At 55.9% G+C, this 20,177-nt stretch overlaps 7 protein-coding genes across 7 annotated transcripts; 5 read left to right on the forward strand and 2 right to left on the reverse strand.

Annotated features, from left to right (window-relative positions):
• Window positions 1-97: 97 nt before the first annotated feature.
• GGS23DRAFT_470625 (kinase-like domain-containing protein) lies at window positions 98-2,486 on the forward strand. Its single transcript, XM_051514220.1, has 2 exons — window positions 98-1,085; window positions 1,157-2,486. Exons 1-2 carry the CDS (start codon window positions 491-493, stop codon window positions 1,960-1,962), a joined length of 1,401 nt encoding a protein of 466 aa, XP_051367139.1. The 5' UTR covers window positions 98-490; the 3' UTR covers window positions 1,963-2,486.
• Window positions 2,487-3,238: 752 nt separating this feature from the next.
• On the reverse strand, window positions 3,239-5,220 carry GGS23DRAFT_470642 (carbohydrate phosphatase). The gene is made up of 2 exons (XM_051514221.1): window positions 5,028-5,220; window positions 3,239-4,971 (listed from the first exon to the last, which is right to left on the reverse strand). Exon 2 carries the CDS (start codon window positions 4,694-4,696, stop codon window positions 3,605-3,607), a length of 1,092 nt encoding a protein of 363 aa, XP_051367140.1. The 5' UTR covers window positions 4,697-4,971; window positions 5,028-5,220; the 3' UTR covers window positions 3,239-3,604.
• GGS23DRAFT_470816 (kinase-like protein) lies at window positions 5,031-7,373 on the forward strand. Its single transcript, XM_051514224.1, has one exon. The coding sequence runs from the start codon at window positions 5,689-5,691 to the stop codon at window positions 6,679-6,681; it is 993 nt and encodes a 330-aa protein (XP_051367141.1). The 5' UTR covers window positions 5,031-5,688; the 3' UTR covers window positions 6,682-7,373.
• A 4,423-nt stretch (window positions 7,374-11,796) lies between these two features.
• Window positions 11,797-13,697, forward strand: GGS23DRAFT_470807 (uncharacterized protein). The gene is made up of 2 exons (XM_051514223.1): window positions 11,797-11,850; window positions 11,926-13,697. Exon 2 carries the CDS (start codon window positions 12,024-12,026, stop codon window positions 13,596-13,598), a length of 1,575 nt encoding a protein of 524 aa, XP_051367142.1. The 5' UTR covers window positions 11,797-11,850; window positions 11,926-12,023; the 3' UTR covers window positions 13,599-13,697.
• A 469-nt stretch (window positions 13,698-14,166) lies between these two features.
• GGS23DRAFT_619696 (acyl-CoA dehydrogenase/oxidase) lies at window positions 14,167-16,627 on the forward strand. The gene has a single exon (XM_051521033.1). It carries the CDS (start codon window positions 14,432-14,434, stop codon window positions 16,415-16,417), a length of 1,986 nt encoding a protein of 661 aa, XP_051367143.1. The 5' UTR covers window positions 14,167-14,431; the 3' UTR covers window positions 16,418-16,627.
• Window positions 16,515-17,690, forward strand: GGS23DRAFT_590286 (uncharacterized protein). The gene is made up of 3 exons (XM_051517685.1): window positions 16,515-16,535; window positions 16,611-16,712; window positions 16,774-17,690. The coding sequence occupies exon 3, from the start codon at window positions 16,838-16,840 to the stop codon at window positions 17,447-17,449; it is 612 nt and encodes a 203-aa protein (XP_051367144.1). The 5' UTR covers window positions 16,515-16,535; window positions 16,611-16,712; window positions 16,774-16,837; the 3' UTR covers window positions 17,450-17,690.
• Window positions 17,668-20,055, reverse strand: GGS23DRAFT_590287 (uncharacterized protein). The gene is made up of 6 exons (XM_051517686.1): window positions 19,742-20,055; window positions 19,614-19,679; window positions 19,425-19,529; window positions 19,279-19,369; window positions 18,836-19,216; window positions 17,668-18,749 (listed from the first exon to the last, which is right to left on the reverse strand). The coding sequence occupies exons 1-6, from the start codon at window positions 19,853-19,855 to the stop codon at window positions 18,340-18,342; spliced, it is 1,167 nt and encodes a 388-aa protein (XP_051367145.1). The 5' UTR covers window positions 19,856-20,055; the 3' UTR covers window positions 17,668-18,339.
• Window positions 20,056-20,177: the final 122 nt, after the last annotated feature.

Raw genomic sequence — 20,177 nt, forward strand, 5'->3', positions numbered from 1 at the left:
GGAGCTACCTAACTCGGGAGCCGGGTATATCGTAATAAGATAGAAGGATAAGTAAATAAGTTAGCCGCTCCCGTAAACTTCCATAAAGCCTTTAGCCCTTAGCTCTTAGCTTTAGCTCCGCTAAAGAACCTAGAATAATCAAGCTTTTTCCATGAGATTTATCTGTCCTTAAGATATAATACAACCACTCATCCGCATCGGGAGTCCACCCATATTATTCCTAAATGATACTAAACCCAACAGAATCCCACCCTCACAATTGAACACTTGACCACCAGACAGCGTTCTTTGGGCCCTTCCCTTCCAGTGGCTATCTTCCCCTATTCATTTTCCTATCCTCTGTTCACCTCAACACACCTCGCGCGATTCCTCACGCCTGATCCGCCGGCCCTGCCTGTTCTTTTTAAATCGCGGCCCACAAAGAACATCACCAGAGGCGAGAGGGGCTCTATGAGTCCGAAACTTCGCTGGCCGATCTCGGGGCCTCAGAATGTCTACGGAGCTGTCCCCGCCAGATTCTCCTGGGTCCTCGTTGCCCATTGACGAAGGCATTGCTCCTCCCTTCCAGTCCAACGGTCTCTACCTAGAGCTTGCCCCGTTTGAATTGGAAAAAATATACGACTACGAGACTGGCGGTCACCACCCCGTCCACCTGGGAGATCTCCTTGGCAGCCATGGTCAATACCGTGTCATCCATAAACTCGGTCATGGCGGCTTTGCTAACGTCTGGCTTTGCCGGGACACGAACGCAGAGGAGACAGTCTATCTTGCGTTGAAAATACTGATGGCGGAGGTATCTACTGATGACTGTCCCGAACTCCGGATATCAAATGAGCTCAAGAATTCTCGCAGCGCTGGCCAAGATGACGACAATGGTGCAAATTATATATGTCTCGCACAAGATCAGTTCAAAATCCATGGCCCGAACGGTGACCATCTTTGTTTTGTTTATCCTGTTCTCGGGCCTAGTGTTTCTCTCGGCCTGTTCCGTGATTCCCAAGATCCTGACAAGGTCTTGAGAAGTATTTGCTTTAAGACTGTGAAGGCCATCGAGTTCCTGCATAGCCATGGAATATGTCACGGCGGTAAGTTGAAACCACTCGCCACTTCTCTCCCCTCCGCCAATAGGCCAGAGCAAGCGCTAATAAGGGACCAGATATTACGCCGAGCAACATTCTCCACCGCATTTCCGGCCTCGACGGCCTGGCGGAAGAGGAAGTATTGCGCATCTTGGGCAACCCCGTTCAAAACCCGGTTCAGCGGCAATCGGGCGAGAACCATGACGACCCGGGTGCTCCTCAGTATCTTGTCTACCCCGTGGAATGGCAGGATGTCGACAGTAGGTACATTAGGGAGCAACCGTGCCTCATCGACTTTGGTGAGTCATTTCTAATTACGGAGCCCCCCGAAGATCTCGGCATACCTGGACCGTATCGCTCCCCAGAGTTGATTCTCGACAAAGTCGCCGGAATCGGCTCCGACATCTGGGCTCTTGGCTGCTTGCTGTTCGAGATACGGACCGGGAGGAAGCTCTTCAATCCTTTCGACGACGAGGACAGTGATTACCTCGACGCCATGGTCCAACTCCTAGGAAAGCTACCTGAGCCGTGGTGGTCTACGACATGGGAGGAGCGGAGTAGGCTTTATGAGGACGAAACAGACGAGCATGGCCTTGCAGTCGACGCCATGAAACCTGAGACTGTAACGAATGGCTCTGGGGAGGATAGGGGCCATCCGGCTTCTATCGCCCATCCATCTGTTGTGCAGGGTGCTCGATCGCTACGGGAGATTATTGCCCCTGGGCTTTGGTATCTGGCCAATAATAGAGCAGGTCACCATCGGGATATCTCTGGACGGGAAAAGGACGTTTTTGCCGATCTTTTGGGTCGGCTGTTGCAGTACGAGCCGAAAGATCGGATTAGCGCGAAAACCGCGCTGGATCACGAGTGGTTCAAACTATGACTAGGTGAGAAGTCTTTCGTGGACAATAGAGCGCGTGTGTTCCTCAAGCAGATATCGTATTGCTCCGTTAACGCAGAATGGTGATCGTGTTGAGGTCCGAGTTGGCTACCGGACAGTACTATCAGACGGATTTTGCTTTCTACCTACCACAAAAACCTAGGCCCCCAGAGTCTCCTGGAGGACCGGACCACGTTAGAAGTCGTTGGGGCGGTTGACTGAGAGAATGGCGGTTTCTATGATGAGGAATTTTCGCATCCTTAGGCTGTGGATAGGGTTAGTTACCTTGACGCGTACTCCGATGATGCTGAACTTCAGAAGCTTCTCTCCCTCCTTCAGGAGAAGTGACGAGCTCTCAGTCGGGGGGGTACGGGACTGAGTGGGAGACCAAATCTCAACCTACACGTTCCATGGTTACTTCTTTACGTTTAGCCGCTAGAACCTTAGCTACGGTTAAGATATTTTTTTAACGTCGTTCGATTAGCCGTACGCGTATTATTAAAAGCGATTCTCGGTCCGGGATATTCTTTTAATTTTAAATACGTTAAGTCGGAATAACGGTTTCTATCGGAATAATAACCTTACGTTTATATATTAATTCGTGTCGCGATTATCTTCGTCTCCCGAGCGTAGGCTTCCTTTCTGTTTGGCCTCAGGTTTCTGCGTGCTGGATGAGGGTCGATATCTGGTCCCTTTTCTTTTGGCACGTATTTTCGAATCTTGAACACGGATTCCTTTTTGAGGCTATGAGATAGAGGTGCCTATCCGTTCCCACCTCCTGGCCTCCTGGCCTCCCGCCTTTAATCACAACACCATACGGGGTAGTCTGGGTGTCGTTGGCGTACTCGGGTTGAGGTTCTAGATGTGCCGCAAACCTGCCCCCACCCCGTCCCGCAAGGAGGGCCGCACCCATGCGCCCTCACGTGGACTTTCTGGACGTGGCGCTGGACCAGCAAGCCAGCAAGCCAGCAGCAGCCGCTGGTGACGCTGTTTGCCCCGCTGGAGGTTGTTTGGAGAGGAGGCTCATGCGAGTTGCACATGCAGCCACCCGACCAGGCCTATCGCCTTTATGCAGGTATCCTATCCCATATCCACGCGCTAGGCCCGACTCTCTCGTGCTCAGAACCCGCCAGGTGGTGAAATCTCGCCCGGTAACCCCGTAAGGTCACGTAGGGGCTAGCCCCCTTTCGTAGGTTGCCGTCCAGAGAATCCAGGCAATCTCCGCCATCTCTGATCATACCTGAGAATTTCGAAAGGCTTGGGGTGGATATCACTAGGTTCCTTACTCGGGCTATTTAATTGTACCGAGCTCCTATCTCGAGCACCTCCCTACATTATCGGCTCGAAAGCGGTGTTGACCGTAAATTCTAACTCCGCGGCGCCAGCCATGTCTCCGATGTGTTGGCGTCCGAATGATGACACCAACCAAGACTAAATTATGACGTTGATGTCGTTAACCCACTAGCAGCGTTGGCCAAAGGTATGCTTATTCGCCAAGGAGAAATATCTGTCGAAAACAATGCTTCTCCAAAGTCTCGGGTTTCAGTATGACGATAATGGGATGATCCTCTTCTTGTTTAGTCCCGTCGGATGCGTAATTGTTGCTTCCCTAATCCTACAGTGCTCTCGGCCAAATCCGTCCAACTCAACCCAGGAGATGTCCCTTGCCGCACTCTCGAATAATCTCTTGAACAGTATCGAGGACCGCAGCGTGCATCACCTTCGGTGCAGCGACGAAACCATTGTTGGCCGTCATTTTCCTCCCCACCCCTAGATCTATGTCTTTGCCACTGATATCTGTGATCTTGCCTCCAACCTCTTCGAACAAGAGCATAGCGCCGGCGTGATCCCAAATCTTTCCGCTCCGGCGCGGGTCCTTGTAGATCCAGACCGTCATGTTCGCGAGACCCAGCCCCAGGGCCGCCCACCGAAGCACCCATGAGAGCAGATCGCACCCCAGGCTGTTGATGCCGAGCCGCTGCATAGCCAGCTTATGGGCATCGTCGATCCCGGAATCCACCATACTATAGCAGGAGACGGGCCGCAGCTCCTGCGACGTCTCGGCTTCGGCGTGCGGCTCGACTCTGCGAACCTCGATCTCGTCCGAGGGGGATCCGACTAAGGGGCGAATGTACGTACCGTAGCCCCTTGCCGCAAAGAGGATGCTGCCCTGTCCCGTGGGGTCGGCAGTGGTGTTGGTAATAGGGAATTCGGCATCGACGGGAAGAGTCGGGCAGCCCACGACACTGAGGACTTGCTTGCCCCCCTCGAGGAGCGCGACGTTGATGGCGTAGGCTTCGCGCCGAACGAAGGTCTTGGTCCCGTCGATGGGGTCGAACACCCAGACCCTCCCGGCGGCCGATCCGCCGGGTTCGCCAAAGCCGCACCAGTCGATCATCTCGCACATCTGCTCGGGCGAGGTCGGGAGCTTACAGAGCGACTGGGCCTCGTCGTCCTCCAGCCGCCGGAGCAGCTGCCATACGCGGTCGAGGAGAGCAGGGTTGTTCCTCAGGTCTCCGGACGACTCCTCTCCGACAAATTTATCGCCGGGGAAGGCATGGTGGACGGTGGCGGTCAACAGTGCTTGGATGGCGAAGTCGGCGATGGTGACGGGACTGAGGTCGCTTTTCTCGAGAACGCCCTTGTCGTCGACCGAGGTGATGGCTTGGCTAAGCTTGGTGGCAGATTGGATTGCTCCGATGGCGACCTCTAGCTCCCTGGAATACGGACTGTCCATGCCGATTTCCCGGTGCGGGTCTTAGGGAAATTTGCGCGAGGTGATGCTGTACTGGGCGCTGCGTAGCTCAGGCGGTAGCTCAGACGTCGTCGTCGCAGCCCCTCCAACGTCTAACGGCGCTTTTACTAGGAGCAGGCCCCGCTCCCGGGTGCTAAGTAGGGTGGGTACGTACCGAATTGGAGTCCCATAGATGCACACCAGCCTAACATACCCTCAGCGTAGATAAGGAGGGTTAAAGCATAGCATAGGGCCAGAGATAAGGATTGAAGGACACCCTACGGCCTCATAAGCGAGAGAACGCACAATATTGCAGGATTCGGGGCTTGGCTACGATGTTATAACACCTAACCAACAGAGTAGGTACCTATTGACCCGTAATTCGAGAAGCCATGACAGCACAACACCAACCGCGTCTAGCCCAGCCACGCTCTACCTAACTCATAGATCGAGGAGGGGTCCAGCCGCGACTTTGCGAGGTGAGTTAGCTGCAGATCTGTTGCGTTAGTGGTAGCTAGCATGAGAGAATGCTGCCACACCTTGGCTATCCGCGTTACCCTGGCTGTCTTGGCGGGGCACCAAATTGATCTCGGAAATCATATCAAACCCCCCTTTTGTGGGTTGGAAGGGCGCGTTTCGGGTGAGATTCTTACACGTCCGAGGTTGCTTTCCGGGCGTGTATACGCCTGATGAGAGGTAACCAGTCAGCAGCACGCCGGAGACAGTCTCTCCCAACCTGAAGTTGGCGTTTTGGCCTCTTATCGACGCGAAAACATCGCCGACGCGCTGTAAGCAAGGTTGTGCTTCATCCAATACCTAGTTATCGCTTGTTGGTCGCGTCCTAGAATGGATTTGCCTCTACCTTGTCATATGTTCAACCAACACCGTCGTCTGCAGCAGGGCCTCTGCGTCCTTTATTTCGTCCTCTCGCAGTCCTAAACACCACAGACGCCAGCACCACCCATACCTCTCACAATCAACACCGACGACCAACCATGACTAGTCAAGCCAACGACCCGTTCAGCAAAGAAGTGCTTCGTCTCCGAGCCGAGTATGAGCACCGTCGCGTTACTACCAATCTTTATCCGCCTGGTGGTCGATCACTTCTCGAACTGGAGCTCCGGCGCGGCGATAAGTCTTACATGACGTACTGGTTTGACGACGGCACCACGTATGGCCAATGCGTGCGCATCTTCGACGTTCCCGGTACTCTCTCGGGCGACATACTACGACTCTATCGCAACTTGCCTCCCGTGTCAGGTCACTTTGAGATCGATGGCGACGACATACGTCCGCTAGACCGCCCTTTTGAGCATCCTGAACTCATAGAGGACGACTCCGAGGACGTGAGCGAGCTCGTGTCCACGCTGCCTCTCGTCTGTGTTGACCCAGCGAAGCACTTTGTCAAGAAGGGCAAGTACCGAAGCGAAATCGATAATCTCATCAGGTGTCAGGGCGGCTCTGTGCCAGGCCATCCAATGTCTCCGCACGTTATCCAGCTTCTTGGCAGGTCTGCCGACGGGAAACTCACCTTCGAGAAGCTGTCGTCTAGCGCGCGCACTCTTGGTGGCTTCTCCTCTTTGGCCGTTTACAAGAGTTGGATTCTGCAGCTCATCGACGCCTTGGATTGTCTTCACTCAGTCGGCATCGTTCATCGCGACTTGCGCGCCGACAACCTTCTCTTTTCAGACGACGGGAAGCGTCTGGTCGTCTGCGACCTCGAAAGCCGCTGGGGAGAGCGGTCAGCGCCCGAGGTCAGCTTCGACGGAGGCCCGGAAGACTCAGGGTGGACCCCGAGGTCCGACATATATGACATTGGAAATTGCATCAAAAGTATGGTTTACGCGAACGCGCCAATCACGCGTTTCATCGAATGGCCTGTTCCACCTCCGCTCCAGACCATCGTCAAAGCATGCATGCATCCGAGACCAGAGGAGCGTCCAACTCTAGCTGACTTGCGTGTCATGGTAGAGGAGATCCAGGTGTGAGCGCACCAGGGCATGCGGACCGCGGGGTCTGGAAGTTTAAATATTGGCTTACCTAGCTTTTGTTTCTAAACTTGGAGAACAACAGATGTCATTGACGGAAACCGTTTATAAAAACCCTTACCATACCTAAGTAGAGCCTGTTTATTGCGTCAAAATCGCATTAGGGGCCAAGCCCAGGCCAAACTTGGGTCAGGCTCGGGCTTAAAGCAGCATGGCTCAGGTCTAGATGTGGCACTCTACTTACAAGGTTCTAGGTACGTGGTATACTCGTCTCGGGGCGCCAAGGAGCCCTAAGGAGAATTGACCTGGTCCTGGGGACCAGTCGGTGGAAAGGTGTGGGTGTGACCAGCGTTCCCTTTCGTCCCAGATCGCCTGGCGCCCTGCCTTTAGCATCATATAATACTTTACCCGCTACCACCCGGACGTGCACGACTACTCGACCTTGCACAGCGCCGCAGGGTCGGACTCGGCAGTGCGACCGGATTTCTACTGGGACACATAGCGATGCCCGGGGCGCCGTGCCTAGTCTCGATCATTCCCGCATTGCTCCGCGTGCTCTCGTCGCCAGACAGATTGCCGGTGTGGAGCAGTCTTCCCTGGTCTGCTCCCCGAACGGCGAAGCTCGGAGGCGCAGCCCGAGTGCGGCGCCGATGTTGGCTATCCTTCACAAAACGGATCGAGTAGGGCGTTAGTAGGGCGTTGCCGTCGATTTGATGGGGTTTGCTGCTTTCACAGACCTCTAAGAGCCGGGGATGCGCCCACTCCGGGCATTTATGTGCACTCGACGAGTTGATATGCGTCGATCCCGGGGCGGTCGGCATGTTCGGACCCCGAGCGATACCGACGGAGAGGTGGGAAGAGAGGGGGGTTGGCGGCTCATGGAGAGATAGATACAAATAAAAGGTCCCTGTACCATTGACCTCGGGCGCGTTAGTTGTGCTATGGTAGCCTATTGCTAGCGGCGGAGGGTCGATGAGGGTCCGCATCACCACAGATCTTGGATCCGATCTGGGTACTACAAAAACGGCCCGTGGAGGGAAGCATGGCGCGAAATAGGGACCTGCGAGAGGAGGCGTGTATTACATATGTGTAGAATTGTCACAGAGGGACAGGGATTCGGGCGTCACCTACCTATCCCTATCCCTACGCGCTATGGGCTGAGACGTGTCGTCTTCTACCGGTCAGGCTACAGATATAACGGGCTGGACCGAAGTATTTGCTTATATGTGCGATTCCCGACCCTCTGTGGGGAGGCTTGATAAGCAAGGAGGATGATTCAGCCGGAACTGTCCCTAATCGCCCATCGCCGACAAATCATGCCCAGGGAACCGTGGCGGTCAATGAGATGCACTGAATGCTCGCCTGACGACTGTCTCACTTGATGGCTGGTCCGGCACTGTTGTCATCATTTGCTTCCATCGTCGGTCTCAACCCCACACACACGCCCCCGCTCGCCTCGCGAGCAAAGAAAGCCATGCTGTCGACTGGCCCCGTTCGATTGACGAGACGGATGCAGGCTATCGTCATCCCTACTAGCTTCGGCTTACCATTGTGACAGCATTCTGCGCACTCTTCGCCTTGGTGCCAACCCCGTGTGTGGATTCGTAACATGACGACAACCGGCCACCCGCGACTTAGTCGGCTCGTTCGTCTCCGCGTATGCGCAACCATCGTGGGCTCGCTACTCATGGAATTACGACCACCTGTAAGGATAGGTGGAAGGGCAGGCGGAGGTGGTCCGCAGTCGACAAGATCGGGAAATGAAGATCGCGGAGCAGGGTTAGGCCCTCTCCGCGGACGCCACCTTTCTCACATTGACAAGTCCTGCCAACTAGGCGACCCGTTTTCGGTTGGCCGACCAGCCAAGCTCACCAACCAAGCTCACCAGGCTTGCCCCCCGATCCTTCACTGCTTTGTGCTATATTCAGAACCGGCTCTGCAACGCCTCACGCCAGTCGTGGGTGACCCCGAACTGGCAGACAGACCAATCACAGCCGCCGCTGGGAATTGGCCCTGCATCCCTCATATTCGCAATTCCGAGCCTTCCGAGGCCGTCATTCCTCGAGTCATCGATCGACTTCGCTCTCGGGCTCCAGCCTCTTCCCGACCCAAGAAATGGATCGACACAACACGAGTGTGGTCAGGCATACCTACAACACACACATACACACCTAGCTCTCTTACCCTCCCTCCTCCTCCCTTGTGCCCCGCTCAGCCCTACGAAATTCGCCTGAGGTATTTTGTTTCTTCTTTATTCCCTCCCCTTCCCTTTCGCCTTCCTTTTTTTTTCTTCCTTTTTTTTTCTTCCTTTTTCCTCCTTTTTTCCTCCTCCTTTCCCCTTTCCTCCTCTACTCCTCAGCTTCCCGCTGAAAAGACATTGATAACTTCAATTCCGTCGTCTCAACTCGTCATTTTGAGGACATGTGATAGCGACAGAGCGAGAGCTGACAAGATGACCGTCCTCGAACACCAGCCTTCAGCCTTCCAACGCACCATTTACGCCACCCTCCAGGCCGTCTTTGCCGTCGCTCTCCTGACCGTTTTCGTCATCGCCTGGCTGGTGCAGGGCGGTTCGATCCGGCTTCCCCAGTGGGCCATAGCCTGGAACGGCGCCACGCACGACGAGCAGGTCACTTATACCGCCGCGCTGGTCCCTGCCGTCTGCGTCTGCGCCATGCTCTTCATCGGTGCCGGATATTGGATCATGGCGAAGGAGCGGAGGCAAAACAGCATGCTGTGAACGTGGACGTCATCAGACTTTTTTTTCCTTTGCTGGCTGAGGAAGCCGCCGTTTGAAGGCGAATACGAAATCTGTTTAAAGGCGCGAGCGGCGTCATGTCGGGAAGCGACGCGAAACGAGTGCGGAGGGGGGAAACCCGAAAATGGCGATGGGATCAGGGATGGAACCTTGATGGGGGTTATCGGATACTGCTAACGCTGAAGAGCGACTCGCCAGCCTCAAGCATGCGAGACTCCGTTACCGAAAAAAAATCGCAAACAAACTATCCACGCGCTCAGGCCGACTCGCGCGTGTCCGACTGACCGCGGACCCCAAATCAGACACAGCTTACATCAGACGAATAGTCGAGGCTAGTTTTTGTCGCATCGCTTATCTCGGACCATGATCGAAATCCAATCTACCGAAGCTTATTTTATTTACAGTGAGACCGGCCGGTTCCGTTTTGCCACGAGCCCTACCTATGGGATGGATACCTACCTACCCACGCCCTTACGACAGCCACGGGCGTAGGTATTCGCGCGTGGCACGCCGTGACTGCGGCACCATGAGGACTGCGAAGGCCACGAGCTGAAGCTGACAAACTCGTTGCTCGCGGTCGTTTCACGAAGTTATACGATAACCCACGAGTTTTTATGAGGCGTTCGGGTGGGACTTAACTCTTTTATTTCATACGGCGCACGAGGAAGGGACGGAGATGCGATGGGGAGTGCCAATAGAATATACCCAGGGGAGCCAGCTACAGGCTCTCCATCTTCTAAATACATCTCAAATACCAGATCGCATTCCCAGTGACATCGCAAAGCACTGCAATCTAGACGACTAACACCTGCCGAGGTCACGTGTCGCCTCGCCGCTTTTGCTCAGGTACATACGAATCGCATGGAGGTACATTAGGTAAAAAATGTGCCTTGGGTATACACACCTCAATAAGACAAGGTGTCCAATTTAAATACAAAGCCCCAATAACGCAGTATTGCGACTATTACGATTAAGTATGTAATTATAAGGGTTATTCTCGTCCTTTTATTTGACCTGTATATCAGGCAGGTGGTTGCAGCTGATGGCAGCTGTAATTAAGTGCGAGAGGTGGCGCCCGCGAGCCCGGTTGCCATCTGCCGTTGCTGGATATTAATGATGGCCTATGGTCGGTACGAATCGTCCTGTCCCACGCGGACAGTGCCCAACAGCAATCCGAGTTCGCAGCTGTTTGCCCAAGTCGGCGGCGCATCACCCGTAGCTCTGTCACGGCCCCAGCACCGGGAGATCGTGCTGACAGGTGCATCGTCTAAGGACGTTCCATGAAGGCTCAAGGCGAACGCCGGCCCGCGAGGAGAGACCTTAAGACCGACTGGCACGTCCGCCTTAGCTCTCACGGGGCTACGATACCGAGGTGCGGTTCCTTCGGTACGCATTCATCCTTGCTTGAAAGCGCATCGCAGTCGCCGGCTCCGCGGTCGCGCCCCGAAGTATTCCGACGAGCTCGTCAGGTCGAAAGAGTAAGTAAGAAAGGATTCTTACGAGAGGCAGCGCCTCAAGTTGGCGCAACGCCAGACGTAAAGGTGGCTGGCTGGGCCGGCGCCGGGGATCAGCCCCAGGACCGTACATAACGAGGGCGAGACACGCTCTATCCCGAGAGATTATGTACAGTATGAGAGGCCTTGATGAGAAGGAACTGAAGATTAGCGATGTAGGCGAAACCCTGGGGCGAGGTCAACTTATCCTTTAGGTGCGTTAATGGACCGTATACACCCCCGCAGGCATGGATCACAATTAAGGCTAATACGTTGGTAGAATATACTTGATATCTAGAGAATCTTCGTAAGAACGATGCCGCCTCCAGAGAGGCCAGCCGATTTTCCCCGACCCCCCTCTCCCTCATGTGGACGAAGAGGGGAAAAAGTCCACTGAGTACTAAGAAAAAGACTTACTCCCACCTTAATAACAATAAGTCGCGATGAGCTCAGGCATGTCTGACTTGGCTTCATCCACATTGCTTTGCAGTTGTCATGCACTCTATCAAAGCAAACGGCACGCCTGTCAATATGTTTGGGAGGCACCAAGGGAGCGAGATGGCTGACCGTTGTTTGCGCAGAGCCAGACAGTAATATCAGGGGCGCCTTATGGTCCCCCCTGTCAACCACCAGGCATGGGCGAATCCCCCCCCCCCCCCCTTTCCTTTTGCCCTGAACTGGCTGAGGTCGACATTCAGGAGTTGAAGGCATAACGCTGCTGAAAAGTCTAGATAGGTCGGCCGAAGAGCACTAAGGTAGCATCGATGGTGAAAGCCATCACCATATAAAAGCCAATAAGGCAACACAGGCTTGTCGATTCAGCTGCCAGCTCGTGTTGTGCATATGTTACAGAGACCCATCAACAAATAGCAATCGTCTTAAGGGCTGACCAAACAGTACAGTTGGAGTAATAATCATGTATGTCAGACATCGATCGCCACTGCGAGTCCGTAGGTATTTCTAGCTTCCCCCACAGCTGATCAGCCTCACGAGCCTTTTTCTCGCTGCTGCTCCCGTAGCTGTAGTTCGCGATAACTTCTAGGAGCTCAGGAATCTTGGTCGCATTTGACCCGCTTACCCCTGAACATACGATGCCACCAGGAGGTGACGACGCAGCGTACAGCGCACCGATATTCTCCCAAAATGGAACCGCACATCGCAGTCGCAAATTTGGCTGGACGCGGTACTTCCACCGCAACAGTTACCACGGGGCTCTGCTGTTCAACGTGGGCGCTTTCGTCCTACCAGCCTTGTACGGCACGCTCGTCAAGCTATGGGTGGCTGACATCGACTCTTCCTTCGTCGCCACGACCGACGTGTACACCTACATCGGCGTGGTCGCCGAGGTGCTCAACGAAGGGCTGCCCCGTGCCGCGTGGGTGATCATCGGCGACAGGGCGTCGCGCTCGGCGGCGCAGCGCCTCGGCCTCACGCACACACTTATCCTGTTCCAGGCCGTGCTGGGACTCCTCATGAGCATCGCCTTCTTCGGCGGCGCCGCCACCTTTGCCGAGGGGTTCGTGCCTGTCGAGGTCCGCGCCGCCAGCCTGACCTACATCCGCATCAGCGCCTTCTCGGCGCTGAGCTCCGCTATCGAGACCGCCGTCGCCGCCGCCACGCGCGCGCTCGACAAACCCGACGTGCCCCTCCTCATCAGCTCCGCCAAGTTCGCCATCAACATCGTCCTCGACGTCCTCCTCATCTCGCGCTTCCACGTCGGCCGTCACCAGCCGTCGATTAACCTGCAGGCCGGCATCCAGCTCACCTGCAACATGGCGGCCTCTTTGCTGGGGCTTGGCTACTTCCTCTGGGCGACTAGCTTGAAGTATTGGCGTCGTCTGCAGACGGAGTCCGGGCATTCGGAGCCCAACTCCGATGGCCCACACGGCGTCGAGTTGAGCGGTCGAGAGACGATCCGGCCTAGCTTCGATGCTTTGATGGTTCTGCTGCGGCCGGGGACCATCACTCTTATCGAATCCGCCGTCCGCAATGCCTTATACCTTTGGTTGGTCACCACCATTGTCGCGCTCGGGTCGACGTATGCAACCGCCTGGGGAGTCTTCAACACGATCCGGTGGGGATTGGTGATGGTGCCTGTTGCATCACTAGAGGCGACGAGTCTGGCGTGGGTGGGCCACCGCTGGGGCGCCTGGCGCCACGAGCTTGGCGAGACGACGCGCAGACCCAGCGGCGTCGCGCTGGGGACGGTGCTGCGCATCATGAAGCCGGCCTTCGTTTCCCTGGCCATCGCGTTGGCGGTCGAAGTCCCGCTCGCCATCTTCCTCTCCTTCTGGGGCGCCCGACCCTTCGCCCGGTACCTCAGTGGGTCGGACGAGGTCGCCCAAGTCACGGCGTACATGTGGCAAACCATCGACTGGTGCTACATCTTCTACGCGGCGTCGACGCAGTTAGCCACCGTCCTCCTCGCTACCCGGCCGAAATGGTACCTTTACCAGAGCCTGGCGAGTAACCTCCTGTACGTCCTCCCCTGGGCGATCGTGTGCCAGGTTAAGGACTTCAGCGAGCATACGGCTTGGACGTACCACAGCCTTGTCTTCGGAGGAAGCCTGGTATTTACCTTTGTCGACGTGCTTATCGTAGACGCGCTATGGGTGTGGACGTTGGTGACGGGCAGGGCGACGCTCGAGACATTTCGTACGCGTTGATCTTAAGCAAGTTGCTGTCCTGTACAGATTATCTATCTCACTGGGAACTATTCACGGTGATCGAGTGCCTAATATGCAAGTACTGCCTATGTGCGCACTAGGTATTCCCAGAAGGCCATGCATGCAGTCTGAAGACGCCTGGAATACTTACTCACTGCCTAGAGAGTTGTGCTAAATAGAGAGTTCCACCGAACTCTATTACATGTGCCTATGTACAATGAGGATTACGTTTCCCCCTGTGCATATGTGCGGACAGAAAATCCGTAGGCCGGCGACTAATAGCGATGTAGTTGTAAGTTATAAGAGAATAGTAGGTAAACCTAACACAGCGCTATGAGAAGCTGAATTTCCGCCAAGGACCACACGCGAGCAATAGGGCCTTAACCCCCCCTTGAGAGGTGCCTATTACCCCTGCCAGCGAGCCTCGAACCTCGGTATGTGGGTCCTCTCCACGTCCATGTTCTCCATATCCCCAGAGTAATCCGCGCTGTGGGCGAGCTGCCGGGGGCGGGGGGGACTAGGAGGGGGGTTCGCCTTGATCACCAGGCGTATTTGGCAGTGTCGGTGATGTTTAGTCCTTCTTAGCAGTGAGGATTGAGACAAGTACATATGTAGGTAGTTATTCAAATCTTTCTTGCGGCTAGTCTCGGGTGTCATCTGCTACAAATGTGAATGAGACAGGTGCTTCTGATGTTTAGCACATATTGGACTCGAGGTCATCTTCATATACAGATTCCTTCATCTGCCGCGAGTCAGATCTAGGATGCGTCATCTTCCCTCTACGTGTTAAATTATGAGGCCCATCTAGTTCATTTCTGTGTAATTAACTTACAATGACGAAGCCCGGTGACTTCGCACATTCCTCCTCAACGGAGGGCTTCTTCCAGACTCTACCGACAATCGAACCCCAATACACTCTACCCGTCCTGGTCCAGGGAGAGCAGCGGGACGCCCAAAGTATTTCCGATGATCCTGTTCTCGCTCGCATCTTGCAACAGTATCTTCCGCCTCGTGCCCAGGCCACCGTCGGCGCATCCATCCATAAGTTGTCCCGCCGCGTGCTCGAGCCAGCGATCCTTTCCCATGCCACCGAGGCCGAGACGAACGTCCCAATACTGCGACCGCTGACCACGTTCGGCCAGGAAAACCGCAATGATCCTCTATGGACATGCGCAGGGTGGAATGCCCTCAAGGACATCGGCATCGAAGAAGGCATCGTCGCTCGCGCGTACGACCAGGGCGTCACCACCCACAATCGAAGGATAGACCAGTTCGGACACGCGCACGTGTGGTCTCACAGCTCGGCCATGACCATGTGCCCCATGTCCATGGTAGACGGCGCGGCGAAGCTGCTGCTCCGGCACAAGAACGATGCCGACGGCGACCAGCCGGGTCTCCACAGGGTGATCGCCGAGTCGTACCGCAGGCTCACCTCGACAGATCCGTCCGAAGCCTGGACGAGCGGGCAGTGGATGACCGAGCGGACCGGGGGGAGCGACGTCAGCGGGACCGAGACAGTCGCGCGGAGGCTAAGCGATGGCGAGATCGCGTCGGACACAGCGGCAGGCCGCGACAAGGACGCCATCGGGCTGCCGCTGGGGCCGTGGCGTCTGGACGGGTTCAAGTGGTTCAGCAGCGCGACGGACTCGGACATGACGGTGCTGCTGGCGCGGACGCCGAAGGGGATCAGCGCGTTCTACATGCCGCTGCGGCGGGGCGCGGGCGGGGCCGCCCGCGGCGCCACGGAGCTCAACGGCGTGCGGATCCAGCGGCTCAAGAGCAAGCTCGGAACGCGGGCGCTGCCGACGGCGGAGCTCGAGATCCGCGGCGCCCGAGGCTGGCTGCTCGGCGAGGAGGGCCGGGGCGTCAAGGAGATCTCGGCAATCCTCAACATCACGCGGATCCACGCGGCGGCCGGCAGCGCGGCGTACTGGGCGCGCGGGCTGGCGGTGTGCCGCGCGTACTCCAAGGTGCGGCTCGTGCGCGGTCGGCCGCTGCGCGAGAACGCGCAGCACGCGTTCTGGATGGCGCGCGAGACCGTGCGGTACTGGGCGGCCGCGCACCTGACCTTCTTCGGCGCGGCGCTGCTCGGGTGCGGGGAGCAGGGGTGGGAGGCGGCGGCGGCGGGTAGCATCGGCGGCGAAGGGCTGGTGCCGCGCGCGGGCGAGGCGCGGGAGGCGCTGCTGCGGCTGCTGACGCCGGTGGTCAAGGCGCAGGTGAGCCTGGCGTCGGTGCGGGGGCTGCGCGAGGCGATGGAGTGCCTGGGGGGCGTGGGCTACTGCGAGAACAGCGAGGACGGCGGGGTGCTGAACGTGGCCAAGATGTTCCGCGACGCGATCGCGAACACGATCTGGGAGGGCACCGCGAGCGTCATGGCCGAGGACGTCCGCCGCGTGCTGGCGGACCGGCGCATCGCGCGCGGCAACGCCGTCGAGGCCGTGTTCGGCGCCTGGGCCGCCGCCGTCCTCGACCGCTGCCGCCCGCGCTTCGCCCCCGAGTGCGACGTCGTCCGCGAGCGCCTGCAGGCCCTCGTCGCCGTCGTGCAGACCAGCGGCCCCGCCGAGCTCGAGTACCGCAGCAGGGACGTCCTCGAGCACATCGAGGCGGTCACCGCCGCGGCCCTGCTGCTCTACAACGCGCACTCCGACGGAGACCAAGTCGCCTCGCACGTCGCCTCGCGGTACGTGAGGTCCATCGCGCTCCCAAATAGCCGGTACCAGCTCCAAGCGCCGGATTGGAAGAGCGAGTCCGATGTGGACTACCTCATCTTTCTCGGCAAGGGATACCACTCCTCCGGGGGGGCGCAAGAGAAGCTCTAGGGAGCGCGATGAAAGCGTTGGGATTTGTACTGATAGGAATGCCCTTAATGCCCAAGCTCATATCGGGACTTGCCATCAAATCCGGTGTCTGACATACATGTTTTAACGCGTTTACGAGCTACTTCGACGACGGATGTTAGAATCACGTTCGTGAATTATTAGGAGAATCGGAGACCTGAAGGAAATCACTTCCCTTACTATTGATTGCCACATCTTCGGTTACATGATCACTTCTCTCTAGCTACTCTCGGCTCCGAGTGCCTGACCCCGGTGAGCCATACTCAACGTCGATCGACTAATTTCGAAATTGTCAGACCAGTGCGCTTTGTTGGGCTGTCGTATGTACGATGTCTAACTTGGTTATACAGGTGGTCAAACGATCTCGCGGAGCTCTTCCCGACGGAAACAGCAGCCCCGTGGATGAAGCGAGGAGCGCCGTGGAGCCGGTCCCCTGTCACCGGAGAGCATCCAGAGCTGTCGGAACCCACCGAAGCGACACTCCCTTCCGACCGTGTCGAAGAACGGTCCGGTAATTTGCCGTCGCTTCATCACGAACCAAGGCGAAGCATATCCACGTGGTGCCTCGGTCTCGTCCTGGCGATCTGCATCGTCGATGATGGCGCGTTCCCCGCCCCAGCGCCGTCCCATACCCCGGTCGATCCGCGATTTCGTGTTGGCGTTGGCCGCTTTGAGCAACTCGGAGCCGAAAAAAGGGGCAAGGGTCAGGTATTCCGCTCGTTCATCCCGGCTCAGTCCAGCCTAGCGAATCTTCGTCATGCCATTTCAACCTTTCTCAACACTCATCTGGAGATATTGACAGCGGGGCACTTCCTCGCTGGCCTGTTGGCAAATTGTTTTATCAGATGCCCTTTAGATTCTACATCTACTTTCCAGCCATTTCCGCCCTCCGCGTGTTGGTGGCCAGGTTTGGTTAGAAGGCTTGACCTTGTCGTCGTGTTGGTGATGCCTCCGTATCGCTTGGGTCCGGTGGCGCACCTACGGAGCTTGAATGGAATTTGTGATGACGAATAAGCGGTGTAAGGATGTAGGTAGTGATAGGGATAGTATCCACCGGACTAGAGACTCTTATAGTAGATGGGATGAGTGGCGCCTGACAGTTACACATACCTAGTCTAATATATGCCTAGCTACAGAGATATGGGTATGAATAAATATGAGTGCACGGCGCATACATTGGTTTCTCTTCCACTGGTAACCTCCTATAAGTTACATAGACTCCAACCCTCCTCAGCCATCGTTAAGTTTCTCTCCAGTTCAACTTTTTACAATGTCCGCGGCGCCGTCCGCGTTGCGGCAAAGCATCACCCCGGACTCACTGCTGGCTTTCAACCGCAGGAGCTCTCGAGGCCTATTATCGGGTCGAAGGAGCAGCGAATAACAGTACCGCCACGAAGCTAAACGGTAGGACGGGTATATAAACTTGCAGAAAAACGTCAGTCTTCTATATTCGGATAAATACCGGTGGCGTCCAAATTGTTTCCGAGTGGCTTTAAAAGGCTTCTTAGACCGAGCCGCATCCGCCCGGGTCTTTGGTGAGCTTCCCCATCCGTGCTTCGCATAGGATTTTGTTAAGGGATTTCACAGATCACACGTGCTCCATGCGGTTGGTCTTGGCCACATGAAACGGAGAGGCTCCAGAGTCGTCTACCCTGCATATGTGAAGAGTCGAGGCCTCCCCAGCCTCTTTATTGTATAGCGACGTCGAACCCGAGGCCAAGCGATGGGCTTCCAGTCGCCGGAAAAGGGAGGAAATCTAAAGAGTGTATGTACAATCTGCGAGATCAACATTAAGCCCAGGGGACGTGTGCAAATGTGTCAAGGATGGTGCCAGCTGGTCCGGCCCAGCCGCCAAGTAGTAATATTGTGCATGCGCGCATACAAGTGTATAACAACATGTAATTTCAGTACTTCGCGTTAGGAGCTGGGGTTTCCCAGGCGTGCGACATGCGTTGAGACTCTGGGTCTCGGGTTTCTTCTGTCACCGTGAAGACTTGCGTCTTCACGATCCGTTCCTCGTCACTCTCTAGTGAGTTTCGTCGTTCTACAACCGTGGCGTCCAGCACACTCTCTCCCTGGTATCTATTCTTGCTACCATTCTTCCGACGGTTCGACCAATTCTTGTTGCTTTGGTCCTCGAGCTGGTACGAGGGCGAGAAATTGTCGTTCGGCGTATATTTGTTGCCCGACGCCTCAACACTGGAGCCGAGGAGACCAAACTTGGCGAACAGAGGTCGGAGGCCTGGAAGAGAGCCGGCGACCAGGCCCATGTTGTATTCGATGGCCATCCAATACAGCGACGACGCGCCCTCGACTGATGGATGAGATACCCTGTTAGCGGACCCGCACTCGAGGAGAGTCTCGGCATTCGAGGGGAAACGGTGAGGGTAATATACTCACAAGTCACATCGGTGCTTCCCGTCTTGTAAAACTGCAAGCTCTTGAACCTGATGGCCGGCGCAACGCACGCAACCACACCGCTCCCGAAGACCGCTAAGAGAGCAAAGCTCTTGGCTTGGCTGAGGTTCAACTTGATCAACGCCGGGAAAGGCAGAATGAACATGAAGATGTCGCAGCAGAAGATGACCACCGCCTGGTACATGAAGATCACGTAAGATACATCGGAAGAGAAGCAATGCTCTGCTCGCTCCGGCGAGAAGAGAAACTTGAGGTCGTACGCATACTTGGGCGGGTTGCACTGGAAAGCGGCGAGAAAGGACCCCGAGATGGTAAAGAGCGTAAGAAAGATGAGCAAGCCCATCGTGCAATGTTGGATGTACGCTGGAAAACAAGGATTAACACAGTGCTCTCCGGTGTCGGGAATGCCGTCACAGGTGACTTACGAGACGGAAATATCCGGCGCAAGAAGAAAAGAATGCTCGACTTGACTGCGAAGGAGATTGACAGGTACATGCATATACAAACGTAGTAGAGCTGGTGGTGGAGTGGTTAGCATTCGCCAACATTGCTTGGAGGGAGAGGGTCTTACCATGAACCACTTTTCAAGGTGTTCCATGGAGACATTTCCTATGTGTTTGCCAGCTCCGTAGTATACTACGGCTATGCCGATGCCGTTGAAAGTGGTGACGAAGAGCTGGCGACGATGCCGTTAGCGAAGACATGCCCACACCCGGTTCACCCAGCTCGGAGGCTAGGACCAAGCGCCCAAGAGACTCACCAATCCGACCAGGCATGCCCAGTCATCAATACCGAAGGTCCTGATCATAAACTGGCGGACGCAGAGCTAGAGCGATATCATACGTTAGTGTTCAGCTGAGTCGGGCGGTCCTGGCATTTTCCACTCACCCTAGTCCCGCAGACCAAAATCGCGAGCAGACCCGTCGCAATGATGGTGCCGTAGGAGACCGCAATCTCAGTTAGCTCGTCATCGCCTAGAACTACCGGTAGAGGAGTCGCCATTTTCGAAAAGATGTTGAGTGTTCGAAGTGACTACTAGACTATACCAACCTGTCTCGGGGATCTAGTCCAGTGGAAGGGCAGCATTGTTTATTATACACCGAGCTCACGAACCTCGAGGGCGACCTTACATGGTCTTACCCTAGGATAGGATAGGAGTATCATACGAGAGACATGGTTGAGAGGGAAAAAAATCTTCAAACGGCCCCCCCAGTCCCCCCCGGAATACAGTGGATTTAGTAATAAATGCCGTTCATTTCCTTTCCGGCTCCTCGATCAGGGAGTGGCTCTAGGCAACGGCACAAGACACCCTCTGGTGTCGAAT

The sequence above is a fragment of the Durotheca rogersii genome (genome assembly GCF_024521655.1).
Source record: "Durotheca rogersii strain YMJ 92031201 chromosome Unknown GGS23scaffold_60, whole genome shotgun sequence".
Taxonomy (NCBI): Eukaryota; Fungi; Ascomycota; class Sordariomycetes; order Xylariales; family Xylariaceae; genus Durotheca; species Durotheca rogersii.

Excerpts from the sequence above, each read along its gene's own strand:
- GGS23DRAFT_470625 (XM_051514220.1), top strand. The coding sequence starts at position 491 with ATGTCTACGGAGCTGTCCCCGCCAGATTCTCCTGGGTCCTCGTTGCCC. Across the intron at positions 1,086-1,156 it reads CCATGGAATATGTCACGGCG|ATATTACGCCGAGCAACATT; the intron begins GTAAGTTGAAAC and ends ATAAGGGACCAG.
- GGS23DRAFT_470642 (XM_051514221.1), bottom strand. The coding sequence starts at position 4,696 with ATGGACAGTCCGTATTCCAGGGAGCTAGAGGTCGCCATCGGAGCAATC.
- GGS23DRAFT_470816 (XM_051514224.1), top strand. The coding sequence starts at position 5,689 with ATGACTAGTCAAGCCAACGACCCGTTCAGCAAAGAAGTGCTTCGTCTC.
- GGS23DRAFT_470807 (XM_051514223.1), top strand. The coding sequence starts at position 12,024 with ATGCCACCAGGAGGTGACGACGCAGCGTACAGCGCACCGATATTCTCC.
- GGS23DRAFT_619696 (XM_051521033.1), top strand. The coding sequence starts at position 14,432 with ATGACGAAGCCCGGTGACTTCGCACATTCCTCCTCAACGGAGGGCTTC.
- GGS23DRAFT_590286 (XM_051517685.1), top strand. The coding sequence starts at position 16,838 with ATGAAGCGAGGAGCGCCGTGGAGCCGGTCCCCTGTCACCGGAGAGCAT.
- GGS23DRAFT_590287 (XM_051517686.1), bottom strand. The coding sequence starts at position 19,855 with ATGGCGACTCCTCTACCGGTAGTTCTAGGCGATGACGAGCTAACTGAG. Across the intron at positions 19,370-19,424 it reads ACCTTGAAAAGTGGTTCATG|CTCTACTACGTTTGTATATG; the intron begins GTAAGACCCTCT and ends CTCCACCACCAG. Across the intron at positions 19,217-19,278 it reads GCGCCGGATATTTCCGTCTC|CGTACATCCAACATTGCACG; the intron begins GTAAGTCACCTG and ends CTTGTTTTCCAG.